The sequence below is a fragment of the Mus pahari genome, chromosome 14 (assembly GCF_900095145.1).
Source record: "Mus pahari chromosome 14, PAHARI_EIJ_v1.1, whole genome shotgun sequence".
Classification (NCBI taxonomy): Eukaryota; Metazoa; Chordata; class Mammalia; order Rodentia; family Muridae; genus Mus; species Mus pahari.
In genome coordinates, this window is record NC_034603.1 from 55,276,231 (window position 1) to 55,293,697 (window position 17,467).

A 17,467-nucleotide genomic window follows, 5' to 3' on the forward strand; every position below is an offset into this window, starting at 1 on the left:
TTCCTTCCTTCCTTCTTCCTTCCTTCCTTCCTTCCTTCCTTCCTTCCTTCCTTCCTTCCTTCCTTCCTTCCTTCCAAGGTCTCCTTCTATAGCCTATGCTCTTCTGGAATTCCTATGTAGCCCAGGTTCTCTTTGAACTCATAAAAATCCTTCAGCCTCCTGCATGCTGGGATTACAGATGGATGTCAGCAACCACATTTGGCTTAGTTGGCCATTTTTGGTGGCCAGTATTATCAGACCTGATACCTTAAGTCCATCTTCTCTAAAAGGATATACTTAAACCACAGTGAAATGTTCTTGTTGGTAAATTTATTCTTTTATTTAGTTCATACTACAAATATACTGATGATGTTTGTGTCTTATGTTAAATTTTTAATTATGTATTATCTGAACATTTGTATAAACTCTTCTTACTGTACACGATGACAATACATGTTAATCTAAGAAAAATGGAAATAAGTATACATAAAATTAAAAAATGGGAAGACACAAAATGTTTAAGATTCCATTGAATTTTCAATATACTAAGTACCAGATGTAGTAATCCCAGCACTCGGGAGGCAGAGGCAGGTGAATCTCTGAGTTCAAGGCCAGCCTGGTCTACAGAGTGAGTTCTAGGACAGCCAGGGAGGGATACACAGGGAAACACTATCTCAGAAAAAAAAATCTATGTGATACATTTAATGGCATTGTTGACACCAGTGAGGGTATGCCTGAAAGGTCAATGTAGGACTGGTCAACAAGATGTCTCAGCAGGTAAAGGCACTTGCCACTAAGTTAGACCTCATAAATTCAATCCTCAGGGCCCTCATAGTGGAAGGAGATAAAAATAGACTCCTAGCCGGGCATGGTGATGCAGGCCTTTAATCCCAGCACTTGGGAGGCAGAGGCAGGCAGATTTCTGAGTTCGAGGCCAGCCTAGTCTACAAAGTGAGTTCCAGGACAGCCAGGGCTATACAGAGAAACCCTGTCTTGAAAAACCAACAACAACAACAAGAAAATAGACTCCTGCAAGTTGTCTTTCATCCTACATACACACACACACACACACACACACACACACACAGGGCATTGGAAAACAGAGAGAGAGAGAGAGAGAGAGAGAGAGAGAGAGAGAGAGAGAGAGAGAATGAATGAATGAATGAATAAAATATTCTGGAGGAAAAAAGGTGGATCTGTTAAGAGCCATGACTAAGGAGCAAAATCAGGCAAACCTAAGCTCCCAGGCTCTGCCAGTTATTTCAACATCAGTTTCTAGCTAGGCATGGTTGGTTACATATTCTTGGGATTCCACCACCCAGAAGGTAGAGGCAGGCAGGTGGTTTCAAGTTTAAGAACAGCGTGAGCTATGTAGTGAGTTCGAAGCTAGCTTGGGCCATGTATTGAGATCCTGTCTCAAAACAAAATACAAAGCAAACAAGCAAGCAAGCAAACAAAAAACCAAATATGATTTTTAAAAATAAAGTAGGAGCAGCTGATGGGTCAGTGCAAGTTCGCTAACCTAAATTTGATTCCCAGAAGCCAAGTGAAGGGGAACGACTTCAGAGTTGTCTTCTGACCTTCCCATGCATGGCATAAAGCACAATAGTAGATAAATAAATTAGAAAGTAAAGCTTATCATTTTAAAGTGGAAATCACTGGGTTGAGGGTGAAGCTCAGTTGGCAGCGTCCTCGCCAGGGATGCATGAAACCCCAGTTTGGATTCTGAAGGACCTTATAAACATTATATGAATCACGTGATTGTAATCTCAGTAATCCTAGAAATAGAAAGGTCAAAGTTCAAGGCCACCCTCAGATGTTCAAGGGCAGCTTTGGATGTATAAGTCCTTTTCTTAAAAAAAAAAAAAGGCGGAGAGAGAGTATCACATTTCATAGGGCTTTTGAGAAGATTAAATGAAGTAATTTGTATAAAGCACTTAGCACATAGTTAAACTCAAATGGTGATATTGACTGTAGTAACTTGGTGCTTAGCCTATTTGATGTTACAGTATTTACTCTAAACATCTACACAATCCTTGGAGTATATTCAGCTATGTCAACTCTTCCTATGTCTTATTTAATTATAGCTCTTTGACTTTTTTTGTTTATAATAAAGCACATATTGAATGGCTGCTCTAGTTAGAGCATTGTTCATAAGAACGTACCTCTGAAGGGTTTTGAAACACAGGCTATGTGGCCCTGGCTGTCCTGAGACTGACTATGTAGATCTCTCTGGCCTTAAACTTACGATGATCCTCCTGTCTCTGCTTCCCAAAGCTGGGATTAGAGAGGTGTGTTCCACCTTACTCTGCCAGGAGAAGACATGTTCAAGCTATAAATGTAACAACTATTCTGGTCTATTGCTCTATTATAATGCAATCTCAGGGAACAAAGGACATTTGACATTCCGACCATTTCCCCCCAGGTTATTTAGGACAGAGTATTAGCGCCTCCCCCTGAATTTATAGAAGGATTGATGGACTTATGAGCATTCTGTGTTTAAAATCTCCTTACGCCTTAGTGTATGATAAATAAAAGTGACATTTTGTTAGCCTTCATGGAAGATTGTAGTATGTAGACATTTTGTCAGCAAATTTGGGTACTATAGCCTTTTAACATGTATTTTAATCCTAAGAACTAGCAGTCCATTCCTGTCTGTACTAAACTCAACATGGTTGAGGTATGATAGATATTAAGGAAATGTTACTAATAATACATTTGAAGCTACCACTGTTGAAAAGCAAGTTAGTCTTCTAGTTTTTTCTTTCTTTTTGTGATGTTGGTAACTGAACCTAGGACCTGAGTATGCTAGGCATTGCTCTATCATTGAGCTACATTCCTAGCTCCACTTTCAAACTTTTGTTAGTAAGCTCAGCTTTACTGTATTTAGCATTCATGAACTTAAATGTTACTACTTTCCTCCTTAATTTTATACTTGATTTTATCCAAACAGTACTATTTTCTCTTTTCCCAGAATCCTCCAATGCAATCTTCCTATCCAGTTGAATTTCTGCCTTCTAATTGGCCTTGCAGTGCTACTGATGAAAATAAAAAGACAGAAGTAAATCTAGAGGCTGTCTTTCAGATAGTAGATGAGTTGCACTCCTCCCCTAAGCTGGAGATGGTAAAGGTGGAGCCTGTTGAGACTCAGTGTCCGTCATCTCAGGCTAACAGAGGCCAGCATATCTTACCCAGTGCAAACAGCAGCAACCCATCTTCCAGCAGTCAGGCTAGCCAGCTGGAGCCACTCACTCCTGTAGGCTCAGATATTACGTCTTTTGTGGTTGGAACAGAACAAGCAATTACCTGCTCTCTACCACAGTCACCTGAGTACATCTATACCATCCACACAGCTCAACCTTTGGAAAATAGCACAATGCAGGAATCTGCAACCATCCAACAAACTCATGTCAAACTGAAGGAGCAGCTAAATCATAACCCATCTCCATCTTCAGTAGTATTTGTGCAGGAAGGGCTACCATTCAGCACACAGCAGGTAAGAGCACAACCAAGAATACTAACTAAGCCCACAGCATACATTGTTTTTTGCTAAAGATGTTAGTGAGGAGTTTTTCTAAATGTTATTGTGTTTAATGTCAGTTCATTGTGGTTTCCAAAGGGATCATGTCCCAGTAGTTAAGCAAAAAAAGAAAAAGAAAAAGAAAGAAAAAGAAAAAAAGAAAGCCCTCAGAAGAAGTTACTTTAGCCCTAGCCATTCTCCAACTGTGGTATAGTCTGAAATGAACCTCTAGAGAGGCAAATTGATTGACTAAGGTCTAAATGCTATTTTTAGGCTGGTGGCACATGCCTATATCCTAGCACTTAAGAGGTGGAAGCAGGAGGATTGCTGAGAGTCTGAGGCCAGGCTGAGCTATAGATAGTGAGTTCAAGGCTAGCCTGGGAACTGAACCTGGGTCCTCTGCAAGAGCAGCAGTGCTTTCAATTGCTGAGCCATCTCTCTAGCCCCAATTTCTTACTTTATTTTTTTTATAATGTCACAAAATGCTATTAATGACTTTACTGGGTTCATATTTCTTACAAATCTTGCATTACTAACCAAACAAAAACTAGTTAATGAAAAGTACACCCGAAGTATGTCCTGGGATGCTGAGGAGGGAGGTGTGCCACCTGGGTGATGGTGTGATATTCAATCCAAGAAAATAAGGAAAATCTATAATTACTGTATACAGACCAGCATAGCCCTGCAGTCCATGTTGACCTGGAATTCACATTTTAGCCAGGAATAACTTGGACCTGTGTATCCTCCTCTTCCCTCTCAGGTAATGGAATAATAGGCATATGTCATCATACCTGATTCATTTTGTTTGCTGTATAGGGTACTGTTGTATGTAGTTCTTTTAAAAATATTTCTATGTATATAATATTTAAGTATAAAAATTTTCATTTTATTTTCTCCCCCTGACTTTGGTGGAGGGTAGTGGTCGGGGGTAGTGGGGGGGGTAGTGGGAGGTGATAGTACTAACGGGATGGAATACAGACCTTTGCTCCTTCTGGTTAAGCTATTGTATTTGGATACACTAAAAGATATGCCCAGCTGATATAATTTCACTACCTAGGCAAGCATTGTACCACTGGGTTATACCCTTATCCTAAATGCATTTAGATTTCTGTCAATTCATTGTCCTTTTTGAGATCATTAAACTATGTGTTATGATGATATAATTTCAGTAAAGGTAGCCTCATTTTAAGCATTCCTATAGAAATAAAAGCTTTTGTGTCTTCATAATTAAATGTAAACTACTGGATTGCATGTCTTGAACTGCATATACACAGTGGTTTCTTTAATATACTTGACTATTGTAGCTCTTTTTGAAAGCTGAATTTTAACTTTTAGCTTTATTTCATAATGTAGTTATATTTTAAATAAACTTATAAAGAACAACATGGTAGAAGTTTGTTATTTTGACCAAGGGTTTTAACATTCCAAAGAACATTTTGGAACCAAAGAAACTCTAAAGGAGGATGGATAGAGATTTTATAGAGAATGAGGTATACGTGATTTTGATAATATATTTAGTACAGAATACAAAACTAGAAAAATAGTGTCCATTCCCCACTGACACCTGCCTATCTGTGACATCCCAGTGTCAACTAGGTAGGGATACATAATGGCTTTCACCAATTGTGTTTAAATGTCTTACTATATTGTAAGTCATTAAAAGCATACAGCCTCATGATATGCTCATCAGTAAATAGTTTAGCTTCGTATGCATTTCAAGGGCTTGAAGATCTGGGAAACCCATGTCTTATTCTTGAATATGGGTAAGTCAACACAATCAAGGGTAATGACCTTCACAGGCAGGAAAACATGTTTGTGGGATCCTGTCCTTTAAAAGGATGTCTTTGATAATATATATTACCCTTTAGTAGGTATCTGGAGTTAAGTATAAGAATAATAAGTGTGTTTAATATTTTAGGTGGATAGCAGTATAAAATGCCAGACCAATCCCCCGGAGAATATCTTGCCTTCAGAACAAATGGGATTCCTTATTTCAGAAATGGGGCCTGCTAACAAGTCTACTAAAGACACAGGTTTATCCACTCCAGCTAGATACAGAGAACGAAGAAGCAACTCGCAAGGAAAGTCCCCTGGTAAGGATGAAATAGTTTTACGTTCTAGAATGTATAGCTCTAAAATGCTAGGAACTGAACCTCGGTATATCATTCATATATGAATGATATTTTTATGTATCTTTATTGTTTATAGTTGTATTATGTCTCTCATGTGGTTTTATATAATTGTAGTTTAAACTAGTATTCTTAGCTACCTTTGAAATGTATATAAAATAGTTGTTTTCCTAACACTGCATATAAGAACATGAGGTTTCAGAGGACTTGGGAAGATGACTCGGCAAGGAAAAGTGCTCACTGCTTAAGTGCGAGGGCCTGAGCTCCACTCTCTGCTCAGTTGTTTTGTTTTGACTCCAGTTGGGGTTATTTATTATTTGCTAAATTTTCTGAGACTGGCTGGGCCTTGGGTACCTTCTTGGTTCTTAGAGCCTGCGAACAAGAGGTTAGTTAGTTACTAGTGGCAGAGGTCAGGGTTCTGAAGCTACATTCCTATTGTGAGGAGCTGGGGGAAGGTGTCTCTGTATTTTTAACTCCTCCTCTCTCCCCAAGTTAATATTCAACATTGCCAAAGATCTGCCCAGGAAGCAAAATAGCTCAGTTTATCCCAAGACTGAAATAAGTGAGCTTAAATAATCACATCACAAAAGGCAGCTCATTGGAAAGACTAAGAACGTCACTTGGAAATAAAGGGGGAGGGTCAGAGCACAGTGGAGAGGGGATGAGCTGTAAACACAGTAGCTACACCATAGATCTTAGAGGATCAGGCTCCCGCACACATAGGCTTTATAATACCAGACGGTCTATTTGTTCATAATGTTAAAGGGCATCTAGAAATAGCTATAGTAAGGGATTGGAAGTTGCCTGAAGAATGAGCACAGAAAGGCTACATCCGAAGATGGCCTGCCACTCAGGAGGGAGGAGCTGCTGGGCCTTCCTGTTGACCACTGTCTTGCAAAAAGAGCAGAAAGGGTGGTAGCACAAGTCATCTGCTGTCGGTCCTGTCACTGGGTCCTTTTGTCTCTTCTTCCATCCTCCGAATGTCATCCATAGTCAGATCAACCCATTCATTGATCCATAGACAGATCAACCCATTTATTGAACCAACAGAACAGCTGCCTGTGGAAGTTTGTAAACAAACGCTTCTCTTGCTTATGTATAAAGTTTTCCACTTTGTTCTGCAAGCCCCACCACTTGAACTTGACAGTAACTAGTTTGTATGCACACATATATGGGCAGTCTTTCCGATTGACAAGTTCTTGCTTCCGATTTGGGTCCAGTGGTCCTCGTCCTGTTTTGATAGATTTAAGTTTTGCTGGGTCTTCCTCTGCCTTGTAACCCTTGATAAGTACTTGGCTTTGATGATATATATTTCTCTACATGTTTCCATGCCCCAGGCTTTATGCACATTCTTCTGGTTCCAAGGTCATTCCAGGTTTTCTTGTGTATATTCAGGATGCCTTCTAGGGCCAGCATTTGAACAATGTGAGTACTTTACTCTGTAAGTGGTAGACCTTGTGTATGTACTGGCCTTTCTCTCCATCGTCCTTCTCATAGGGCTCATTCACCAGGACCTCCACACCTTCCCCACCACCAGTTTCATTTTCACTTGCTTCAACCACAGAATACAGCTGCCCCACTTGATACTCATCTACAGACACAGGCAAGATGGCCTGATGCTCCTTGAGCAGCACCAGGTCGCTTCGCGGCTCCACAGCTGCCAGCCGCCAGCCCTACCTCCCGCCAGCTTCCCGGTGGCCCAGCCCTGCCCGCTCGCTGCCTGTGCGCCATTGTCTTTGTCTGCTCTGTCCCTGCTGTTCTCGCTCGGTCGCCCTGCGGGCTTCTGCTGTCCTGCCCTGGCCTTGCCACCTTCCTTGCCGGTTCCGCAGTGCTGAGCGGGGGCGGGGCCTCCATTCACATTTTTTTTTTTACTGTTATTTATTTTTAAAAATTAAGTCAAATAAATTCTTATTAAAGGGATTTGATTCCTTTGCTGTCCATCCAGGTCACCTTTCTCAAATGTCATCCAGCCCTGCATAAGAACATGGGTAAGGATTAGCTATTCATCAACAAATGTTCCCAACACTCAAGTCCCCATGGGAATTTCTTTATGGTCATATCCACAGCACCATTCACATTTTTAAAAGCTGGGCCAGTCCTCACGCTGCTCTAACCCTAGAGCTGATTGCTGGGGCTCACTGGCCACCAGCCTAGTTCCTGGTTCATGAAGAGCCCCTGTCTCGTATTCAAGGAAATAAGGTGGAGAGTTGATAGAGATACCCGAAGCCTTCCAGCCCCGGTGTGACTGCGTGTGCATCCCCCTTACACCTCCACATATTCACAATAAACAAATGAAAGAACTGGACCGTCAAAATATTGAATATATTAAAGAAAAGTAAAGAATTTAGATGAAGGGTAATTTAATAATCATCTTCAGATGCTAAAAATTTTATTAACAGAAAACAGGGTACATATTTATTTGTGATACAAGATTTAATGACACCACAGATATTGCCTTAAGCACATTATAAATATACTTTAAGGCATGAATGTGTATAAGTGGCATGTTTTGTATGTGTGCTATCAGAGTCTGGTTGCCTGGTGGACACGGGAGCATTGGAAGATGGTTCTTTGTTCTGAGATGGGCCCATCCCAGGCCGCCCCCAAACCCAGGCAGTGATTCTTTTGAGTCACCCTTATTAATATGCAGGCACATAGTGCCATAATCAGCTTTGAATCCCTCCTGGTAATGACTTGAGTACATTTGTATTTTTTAATCTAGAAAAATTCCAATATTCAAATCAAGTCATTGTACTCTGCTCCAAACATTTTTCTTTTTCTTTTCTTTTTAGAGAGGATCTTGCTATGTAGTCCCAACTCACCTGGAGCCAAACTTGCAGCCCAGGCTGGCTTTGGCTTCGTCATCCTCCTGCCTCCCGGGTGCTGAGATGGTGGCTATGGACCATCAGTCCTTGCTTACAGTGGCTAATGTAATATTCTCAAATTAGCCAGATACAGTGAGCGGCTCACTCCTGTAATAGTAGCACTGGGAGGTTGAAGCAGGAAGACTGCTACTAGTATAGATGAAGGCTAACCTGTGCTGCAAAGTGAACCCAGCTCAACACATGAAATGCAGTTACCAGTATAACTTATTGGTAGAATACTTGCCTAGAGCCAAACCATAGCACTGGAGAAAAACAAAACCTCAAGTTAAAGTTAATTCAGATGATTGCAATAAAGGCAAATAAATTAATCAAATTAGACATGTATATTTTAAATACTAAGAACTTATTTGAGAATTTATTCAAAAAACATGAAGATAGTGCTCAGGGCCGGTCACAGTGGCATACACCATACTCCTGGCACTTGGGAGGCCAAGGCATTGTTAGTTTGAGGCCAGTCTAGGCCACAAATGAGACCCTGGCTCAAAAACCTTGAAAGAAAACAAAAATCATGCTCAGACTGAAGCTCTTCCTCCAAAATATCTTTTGACTAAAGCTGCCTTGTGAGTTTACATCGTCGTGCTTAGTTGAGCTTAAATCAGCACCTTCTGGGACAATGAAGGTCAGATCCAGCTCAGATCCTCCAAGTCCTGGGTCCTAAGTGTCTGGGGTCTTCAGCAATAGGATAGGGCCTTGCCTCCAACCTCTGGGAGGCAACCAGAGGCAACAGAAAGAACCTGTATTATTTTGGAAATCTAGTGGACTCCCCTGACCAACAACTTTAAAGGGGTTTCTCTGCCTGCCACTTCCTTCTTTCTTAACTCCACAATTAGTCCTCTGATCCCCTAGACAGCTTTGCTTCTCCTTCTATGTCCTCTATGTGTAGGTGATTTTATGTACCTATGTAAAATCTGGGACTCACAAGCGAGAGAGAACGTGATATTTGTCTTTCTGAGACTGCCTTAATTGGCTTAGCGTGATTACCTCCAGTTGCATTTGTTTTCCAGCAAACGACATAACTTCGTTCTATCTTGGAGGAAGTGTTGGAGACTGAACCTAGAGTATTATGCATGTCAAGTTTGCACACCACCACAGCTGTCAACAGTGCCCTAACTTTGCTCTTTTTTATGGATAAAAAAAATTCCATTGTGAATATAAGTCACATTTCTCCTCGTCAGTTTGATAGACACCCAATCTAGTTTTTGTTGCCTGCTTCTCATTAGAGAAGTCGAAAAGATTACTGTGGGGGCTGAACAGTCACACACTTTGGAGAACAGGTTTACTATTTCTTTTTTTAAATTGCCATATATACATTTGTACATAGTAATGGGTCTCATAATCTTAAAAAAAAAAAAGATAACCTGCATTCTTACCTTTAGTCGTTCCTGTTGAGAGTTAAAGCAACCAGAGATCTCATTTAGATCATTTTAATCCTGAACATGGTATCTGATGTCTGACTTGCTTATCCCCTCCCTTCAGCCTAATGGTAACCTATATTGGGGTCATGTGAAAGACTGTATTAGATTGGAAGATAACACCGGTAATTGGATTTGATTGGATTATTTCTCTAAAGATTTTTTTTTTTACTTTTCAAAACCTTATAATAAACATGTTCTTTACTGGGATTTTGTTTATGAATAAAGGGATTATTGAAGTAAGTGCTGATCTAAGAAAAAGGCACTTGACAATATGTGGGTGCCCTTTCTAAGACTTTATTTTTAAATTTTAAAAATTTATTTTATGTGGTCGGGTGCTTTGCCTGCATGTGCATCTGTGTACCATTTCATGCCTGATGCTTGCAGAGGCCAGAAGAGGATGTTCAATCTCACTGGAACTGGAGTTACAGATAGCTGTGGGCTCAAGTGGGTGCTGGGAATTGAAGCCCGGTCTTCTGAAGAGCAGCCAGTGCTCTTAAACATTAAGCCAGCTCTCCTTCCCAAGACTTTATTTTAAATTATGTGCTAAATTATGTGCATGTGTGGATGTCTTTGTGCATAAGTGCAGTGCTTATGGAGACCAGAAAAGGGCATTAGATTCCCTCAACCTGGAGTTACAGGTGGGTGTTAACTACCTGACTTGGGTCCAATCTTACCTGCTGAGTCGTATCTCCAGCCTCTGGCCCTTTGTGAAATCACTTTCTACTACTTCTCAAGATTGGGATTCTGAAGCAGTTGGATACATGGTCAAAACAACTGAACCCTAATCAATATTCTGTCAACCATTGACAAAGAAATATTTCCTTCCAGGCAATAGCTAGTAGATGGAATGCTTACCTAACATGTATGAAGCCCTGTGGATTTGATCTCCAACACTTTGTAAACAAGACATGGTTTTGTGAGTTTGTAATTCCAGCTCTCTAGAAGTAAGTAGAGACAGAAGGATCAGGAGTTCAGCTAAAGAAAACTCAGCTTGGGTTAAATGAAACCCTGTTGCAATAAGAAAAAGAAGAAAGGAGATGCTCCCTTGTCTCTACTGCATATTGAGAGATACTCCCTTGTCTCTCCTTGCATATTGAGAGATGCTCCCTTGTCTCTCCTGCATATTGAGAGATGCTCCCTTGTCTCTCCTTGCATATTGAGAGATGCTCCCTTGTCTCTCCTTGCATATTGAGAGATATTCCCTTGTCTCTCCTGCATATTGAGAGATATTCCCTTGTCTCTCCTGCATATTGAGAGATACTCCCTTGTCTCTCCTGCATATTGAGTGCTTTTATCCTATTCTCTCATCTCTTCTTCAGGGATTTGCTAAATGCAAGAAATAACTCAACACAATGTAAATTCTGTTAGTCTTTTCCTCTGTGGTTGTGTGCTTATTTGCTTTGTGGTTTATTTTCTAGGGCATTACCATTAGTGATTTTATCAAAGTTTTGGTGTGGTTAGATTTTCATTGCTGACAGCTGTAGTTCATTATAAAACAGAACTCAGGGCAGGAACCCGAGCAGAGACCATAGAGGAAGGCTGACCCTACTGGCTTGTTTAACCTGTTTTCTTATACCATGGAAACCATACTGCCCAGAAGTGGCACCACCCACAATGATCTGGGCCCTCTGACTTCAGTCATTAATTTAAAAAATGCCCTACAGTCTTGGAACAATCTGATAAGGCATTTTCTCAGTTAACTTTCCTTTTCCCAGATCACTCTAGCTAGTGTCAAGTTGAAAGAAAACTAACCAGGATGAATAAGTAGCAACGTTCATAACACTGTAGTCTGCTGCATCCTAACTACGTACTTGGTAGCTAGTTCTGCCATTTTGCTATGTGTGGTTTGTGCTGGGTACTGGCTATTTAATTCAAGTATGACTACCCAATGCGTACATTCTTTTCAGTAAACTATACATCCATTTACATATTTTAATTTGGATTGTATCAGTACCCCACTTCTAGATTCCAAATCCATATTAGGACATAAATTAGACTTCAGTAATTATATAAATAAGAATTATAACACATAAAACAGAAGAAACAAAGGCTTGAGTCCTAGCTCAGTGCCTTTGGCTAGCATGCATGAGACTTTGAGTTTAATACTCAACATCCCAAAACAGACAAAAAGTAGGGATTTAGCAACTTTTCCCTTCAGACCGGTCTGAGTGTAGTCGCCTGAAGCTGCTGTAGCAGTGACTTGTTCGTGCTAGCCCACATAAGCCAAAAGAGGGCACCAGATTCCCCTAACTGGAGTTAAAGTCACCATTTGGGTGCTGGGAACCAAACCCCAGGTCCCCCAGAAGAACTCTCAGTGCTTTTAGCCACTGAGTCATCTCTCCAGCTTCTTTATAGCTTTCAGTAGAGAGTTTGGGATTATTCAATTGTAAACAACTAAGATGTTAATGGATTTGGACTCAAGAATGGTACTCCTAAGAATCTGTCATGTGGAAACATGTTCCTATAAAAAGGACTCAAAAGAAACCCATTATAGTGTTATCAACAATAGCAAAAATTCAGACATAAATACCCAGCTAAAAAGCTAGATAAGTTGTGATGCATTGATGTGAAGAAATACTGCACAGTCATTTAAGAAACAATGCTTGCTCCGCTGTGAATGGACAGATAATTCATCACTGAAGGTTCTTAGTGTTCTAAGTGAATGAGCAAGTAGACATACAGTGTTCTCTTTATGGGGCGAAACAAAGATAAATGTATGTCTGTGATTATAGAACAGTCTGGCAACATATGATTAAAACTGATGTGTGCTGGGTACCTCTGAGAAGATAGAGTTGAAGGGCATAGGATATTTTTAACTTAGCAGTTTGAATGTGTGTGGTGCATGCACATACATGTGCTTGTATGTAATTATGGAGAAATTTTACTATTTATATTTTTTATTCTTACATGTGCTTTATTTTTCTCACTTTTATGTGCATTTGTGTGCATGCTATAGCATGTATGTGAAAGTCATAAAACAATTGTGGGAGACAGGCTTCTCTGTCCACCATCTGAATCATCTTGTTGTATTTTTCTATATAATTTTGGAAGTGGACAGAAAAACATTTTAAGTACAGAAGAAACAGGGGCTAGAAAGATAGCTCAGTGGTTAAGAGCACTTCCAAAGGACTTGAATTGAGTTTCCAGCATCCATACAGGTCAGGACACAACCGCCAATAGCTCCAAGCTCTAGGGAGCCTGATGCCCTCTGACCTCCGAGGGTACCTCCACATCCATTGCACACACTCACACAAATGCACACATCATTCATTCATACATGCATGTATGCATGCATTCATACATACATACATGCATGCATTCATACATACATGCATACTTTTGGGGTTTTGTTGTTGTTGTTTTGGGTTTTTTTTAGCTTTTTATTTATTATTATTATTATTATTTTGGTTTTTCGAGACAGGGTTTCTCTGTGTAGCCCTAGTTTTTTATTTTTGTTTTTCTGAGACAGGGTTTCTCTGTGTAGCCCTGACTGTCCTGAAACTTACTCTGTAGACCGGGTTGGCCTTGAACTGAGAGATCAGCCTGTCTCTGCCTCCCAGTGCTGGGATTAAAGGAGTGCGCCACCACCACCCAGCCAATCAAATCCTTTTTTTTTTTTTTTTTTTTAGATAAAATTGCATTTTTATTGAAAATGCATTTCTTTTGTTGTTTTTCTTTTTTCGTTACATCCCAGTCATAGCCCCTCTCCTTCCTCTCCTCCTAGTCCCACTCTAGGAAAACCCTCCTCCCTTTACCTTCTCCTCAGAGAAGGGGAAGCCCCTTCGGGTACCACCCTACCCTGAGATATCCGGTCCCAGCAGGACTAAGCACCTCCTCTCCCACTGAGTCCCAACCAGGTAGGGACAGGGATCCAATGGCAGCGAACAGAGTCAGAGGAAGCACCTGCTCCAGTTGTTGGGGATCCACATGAAGACTAAGCTGCACATCTGCTACTAATGTCCAGGGGCCTAGGCCCAGTTCCTACATCCTCTTTGGTTGGTAGATCAGTCTCTGTGAGCCCCCATGGCCCCAGGTTAGTTGACTTTGTAGGTCTTCTTGTGGTGTCCTTAACCCCTTAGGCTCCCTCAATCCTGTCCCCTACTCTTCCACAAGATCCCTAGAGTTCTACCTGATACTTGGATGTGGGTCTCTGTATTTGTTTCCATCTACAGCTGGATGAAGCCACTCTGGAGCTAAATTCTTGTCTGTAAGCCTAGGAGAGTATTATTTATTAGTGTCAGAGGTTGGCTCTCTCCCTTGGGATGGGTCTCAAATTGGGCCACTCATTGATTGGCTGTTCCCTCCGTCTCCACTCCATCTTTATCCCTGCACATCTTGTAGGCAGGACATTTTGGGGTGGAAGGTTTTGTGGGTGGGTTGATGCCCCCCTCCTCCCACTAGAAGTGGTTGGAGAAAGTGGCTGTTTCAATCTCTATATCCCACCTCCTTAGACTCCCTACAAGCAAATCTTTATAAAAAACCAATACTTATAAACTTGGTGGTACAGTCCTGTAATCACAGCTATTTAGAGACTAAAACAGAAGAAACAAAAGTTCAAGGTCTGCTTGTTCAACAAAAAGGTCAAGGGTACCTTATGAGACTTTGTTGCAAAAAATAAAAATAAAAACAAAAACAAGGCCTAGAGATATTGTGTAAAGTCCTAGCTGTAATCCCAAGTACTTTTTAAAAAATCCTCTAAATCAGTAATTAAATCTTAGATACTAAACTGAGTTTTATGGTTTAGACATTATTATTCAAGTTTATCCTTTACCAAAAATTCCCTTTCAATATTTCTGAGACTCTCTAGGTCTCATAGTGGCCTTTTGCACTTGTGTGTCTGTTTAATCTCAGACTGATCCTTATCTTGCCTTCCAGAGCCCACTCTTCAGCCCATTCAATATCAGATGCAGAGCTGGGCTCCCTTTCTCTGATGTCTCCCCACTAAGGCTTTCACCCTGGAATTTGAATACATAGCTTACATTCTGCAATTTGGGAGAGATACAAAGGGATTATGTTTGAAACACTGCAAAGAATTTAGAATGGAATGATAACCCTCTCTCCTAGTCATTTATTTTTATTTTTTGATTTATTCCTTTTGAAACAGGGTCTCTCTATGTAAGCCTGGCTATCTGGAAATCACTGTGTAGACCAGAGAGATCTGAGATCCTCCTCCTCCTGCTTCCAGAGTACTGGGGTGAAACCCGCGTGCCACCACACCTGGCCTTCTCATTTGCCTTTCTGTCTCTCTGTCTCTCTCTCTTCCTCCTTCCCTTCCTCCCTCCCTCCTTCCCTGCCTCCCTCCTTTCTTTCTTTCTCTGTCTGTCTGTCTGTCTGTCTGTCTGTCTGTCTGACTGTCTTGAGGAGATAAGGTCTCATGCAGCACAAACTAGCCTCTAGTTCCCTCTGTAGCTGAAGATTAAACTCCTTTTCATTTTTAAATGTTTAAACACACATGGCGTGTGTGTGCGCACACACGTAGGAGGGTAAGCGCGTTACTGCAGACGCCTGCTGAGGCTGGAGTCACAGACAGTTGGGAGCTTTCCAGTGTGGGTGCTGAAAATTGAAGTCAAGTCCTTTGGAAAGGTAATGTACACTCTGACCATCCTGCCGCCACCCGATTGCTGGAATTCATTGTGCTGCCATTGCCATGTCTGGCCTCATCTTTCTTTTAAAAGGACTTAGGTCACTTTATTATTTGTCGTCCTATTTATCATTAGTCATTATATCTTTCTGCCCTGTTACATTCTCTTTGCAGTTTCATCCAATGTCTTTTTCTCCTCTTTTCCCATGCCAAAATCCTATTATCCTTGGACAGAGGCACTGAGATAGTTTTTTTCTGGTATCCTTGAAGCGTCATCTCCCCTAACCTAAACAACACCAAGCTGCCCCCTCACAAAGAGAGTCACACCCTAATAGGACCTGTGGTACTTACCAGCTATTAAGATATTTTTCTCCCTTCCAGTGCATATTGTGGTTATCAGTGTAAATGATAAGTAATTAGCTCATTAGTTATCTTTCTAAACTCTTCCCGTTGGCTTTTTCTAAGAGTCATATCCCTTGCTTAATGGAGGTGACAGATGTCTTAATTAACCCTGATTTCCTACAGTGGACAGTATGTGCTGGGAAACAGTCGCATCACTGTGACACCTAATCATACTTTATCTTATCAGAGAAGGGGAGCCAACAACTTATAATTGAGTTAGGGCCTCTCTGCTGGAAAGTTAGATTTTATAATTAAAGTGTAAGCAAAAGTATAATTATGAAGTTGCAGATTTTTTCCTTCTCTGAGGGGATTAGCCTATCAGTTTATCCATTTAAACACGAATATAGAGCTGAGTGTGATTACACTTATGTGTAATCCCAGAACCTTTGTGGAGTAGGATGAAAAGTTCAAGGACATCGTCAGGTAAACATTGAGTTCAAGACCAGTCTATTTAAATAAAACAAGCATAATAATAATAAACTAAATAACTGGCCTAGCATGGTGACTGGTTAGTCAAAATAGTCAGTATGTGATAGCAATGGCATCTTAACAATAATTTTTATTTTTTTATTTATTTGTTTCTTTTAAGACAGGGTTTCTCTGTGTAATAACCCTGGCAGTTCTGGACTTGATTTGTAGACTAGGCTGGCCTTGAACTCACAGAGATCCACCTGCCTCTGCCTCCCGAGTGTTGGGATTAAAGGCGTGTATCATTATGCCTGGCCTATTATAGTGACTTTTTTTTTAAATTTAAGATTAAAAAAAAAAATCTTTAGACACACCAGAAGAGGGCATCAGATCCCATTAGAGATGGTTGTGAGTCACCATGTAGTTGCTGGGAATTGAACTCAGGACCTCTGGAAGAGCAGTTAGGGCTCTTACCTGCTGAGCCATCTCTCCAGCACCTATAATAGTTGTTTTAGTTGCTTTTCTACTGCTGTGGTGAAGCATTATGTCTAAAAGCAACCTGAGGAGGAAAGGGTTTATTCAGCTTACACTTCTATTACTATTCATCATCAAAGGAAGTCAGGACAGGAACTCAAGCAGGGCAAGAACCTGGAGGCAGGAGCTAATGCAGAGGCCATGGAGGAGTGCTGCTTACTGGCTTGCTTATCATGACTTGCTCGGTCTGCTTTCTTATAGGACCCAGAACTACCATTCTAGGGATGGTATCACCCACAATGGGCTGGGTCCTCTCCCATTAACCATTAATTAATAAAATGCTCTACAGGATTGCCTGTCTACAGTCTGATTTTATGAAGACATTTTCTCAATTAAGGTTCCTTCCTCTCAGATGACATTAGCTTGTGCCAAGTTGACAAAGAACTAACCAGAGCAGTAGTTATTAATCTGTTAATTACCACTAATTAGTTTTCGTTTATTTTAAACCATAATTTATTTTATATATAAATCAATATTTTACATTTAGAAATATGATTTCATATATTGGAGTCTGGCCTCAGCCTTGGAAGACACTATGTAGTGAAGGATGACCTTGAACTTCTGATCCTACTGTCTCTACCTCCAAGAACTAGGATTGTAAGTCTGCACCACCA

General features: G+C 40.7%; 1 protein-coding gene and 1 pseudogene across 2 annotated transcripts in view; one reads left to right on the forward strand and one right to left on the reverse strand.

Annotated features, from left to right (window-relative positions):
* The window catches only part of Hsf5 (heat shock transcription factor 5), a 46,985-nt gene that overhangs the window by 18,987 nt on the left and 10,531 nt on the right, over positions 1-17,467 (forward strand). Inside the window, exons 4-5 of the mRNA XM_021213463.1 lie at positions 2,954-3,475; positions 5,418-5,592. Of these exons, the coding sequence (XP_021069122.1) occupies positions 2,954-3,475; positions 5,418-5,592 (697 nt within the window). The remainder of the gene's footprint in view (positions 1-2,953; positions 3,476-5,417; positions 5,593-17,467) is intronic.
* On the reverse strand, positions 6,554-7,885 carry LOC110331146 (annotated as a pseudogene). The gene is made up of 2 exons (XR_002381001.1): positions 7,768-7,885; positions 6,554-7,285 (listed from the first exon to the last, which is right to left on the reverse strand). The product of XR_002381001.1 is annotated as a phosphatidylinositol transfer protein alpha isoform pseudogene (transcript).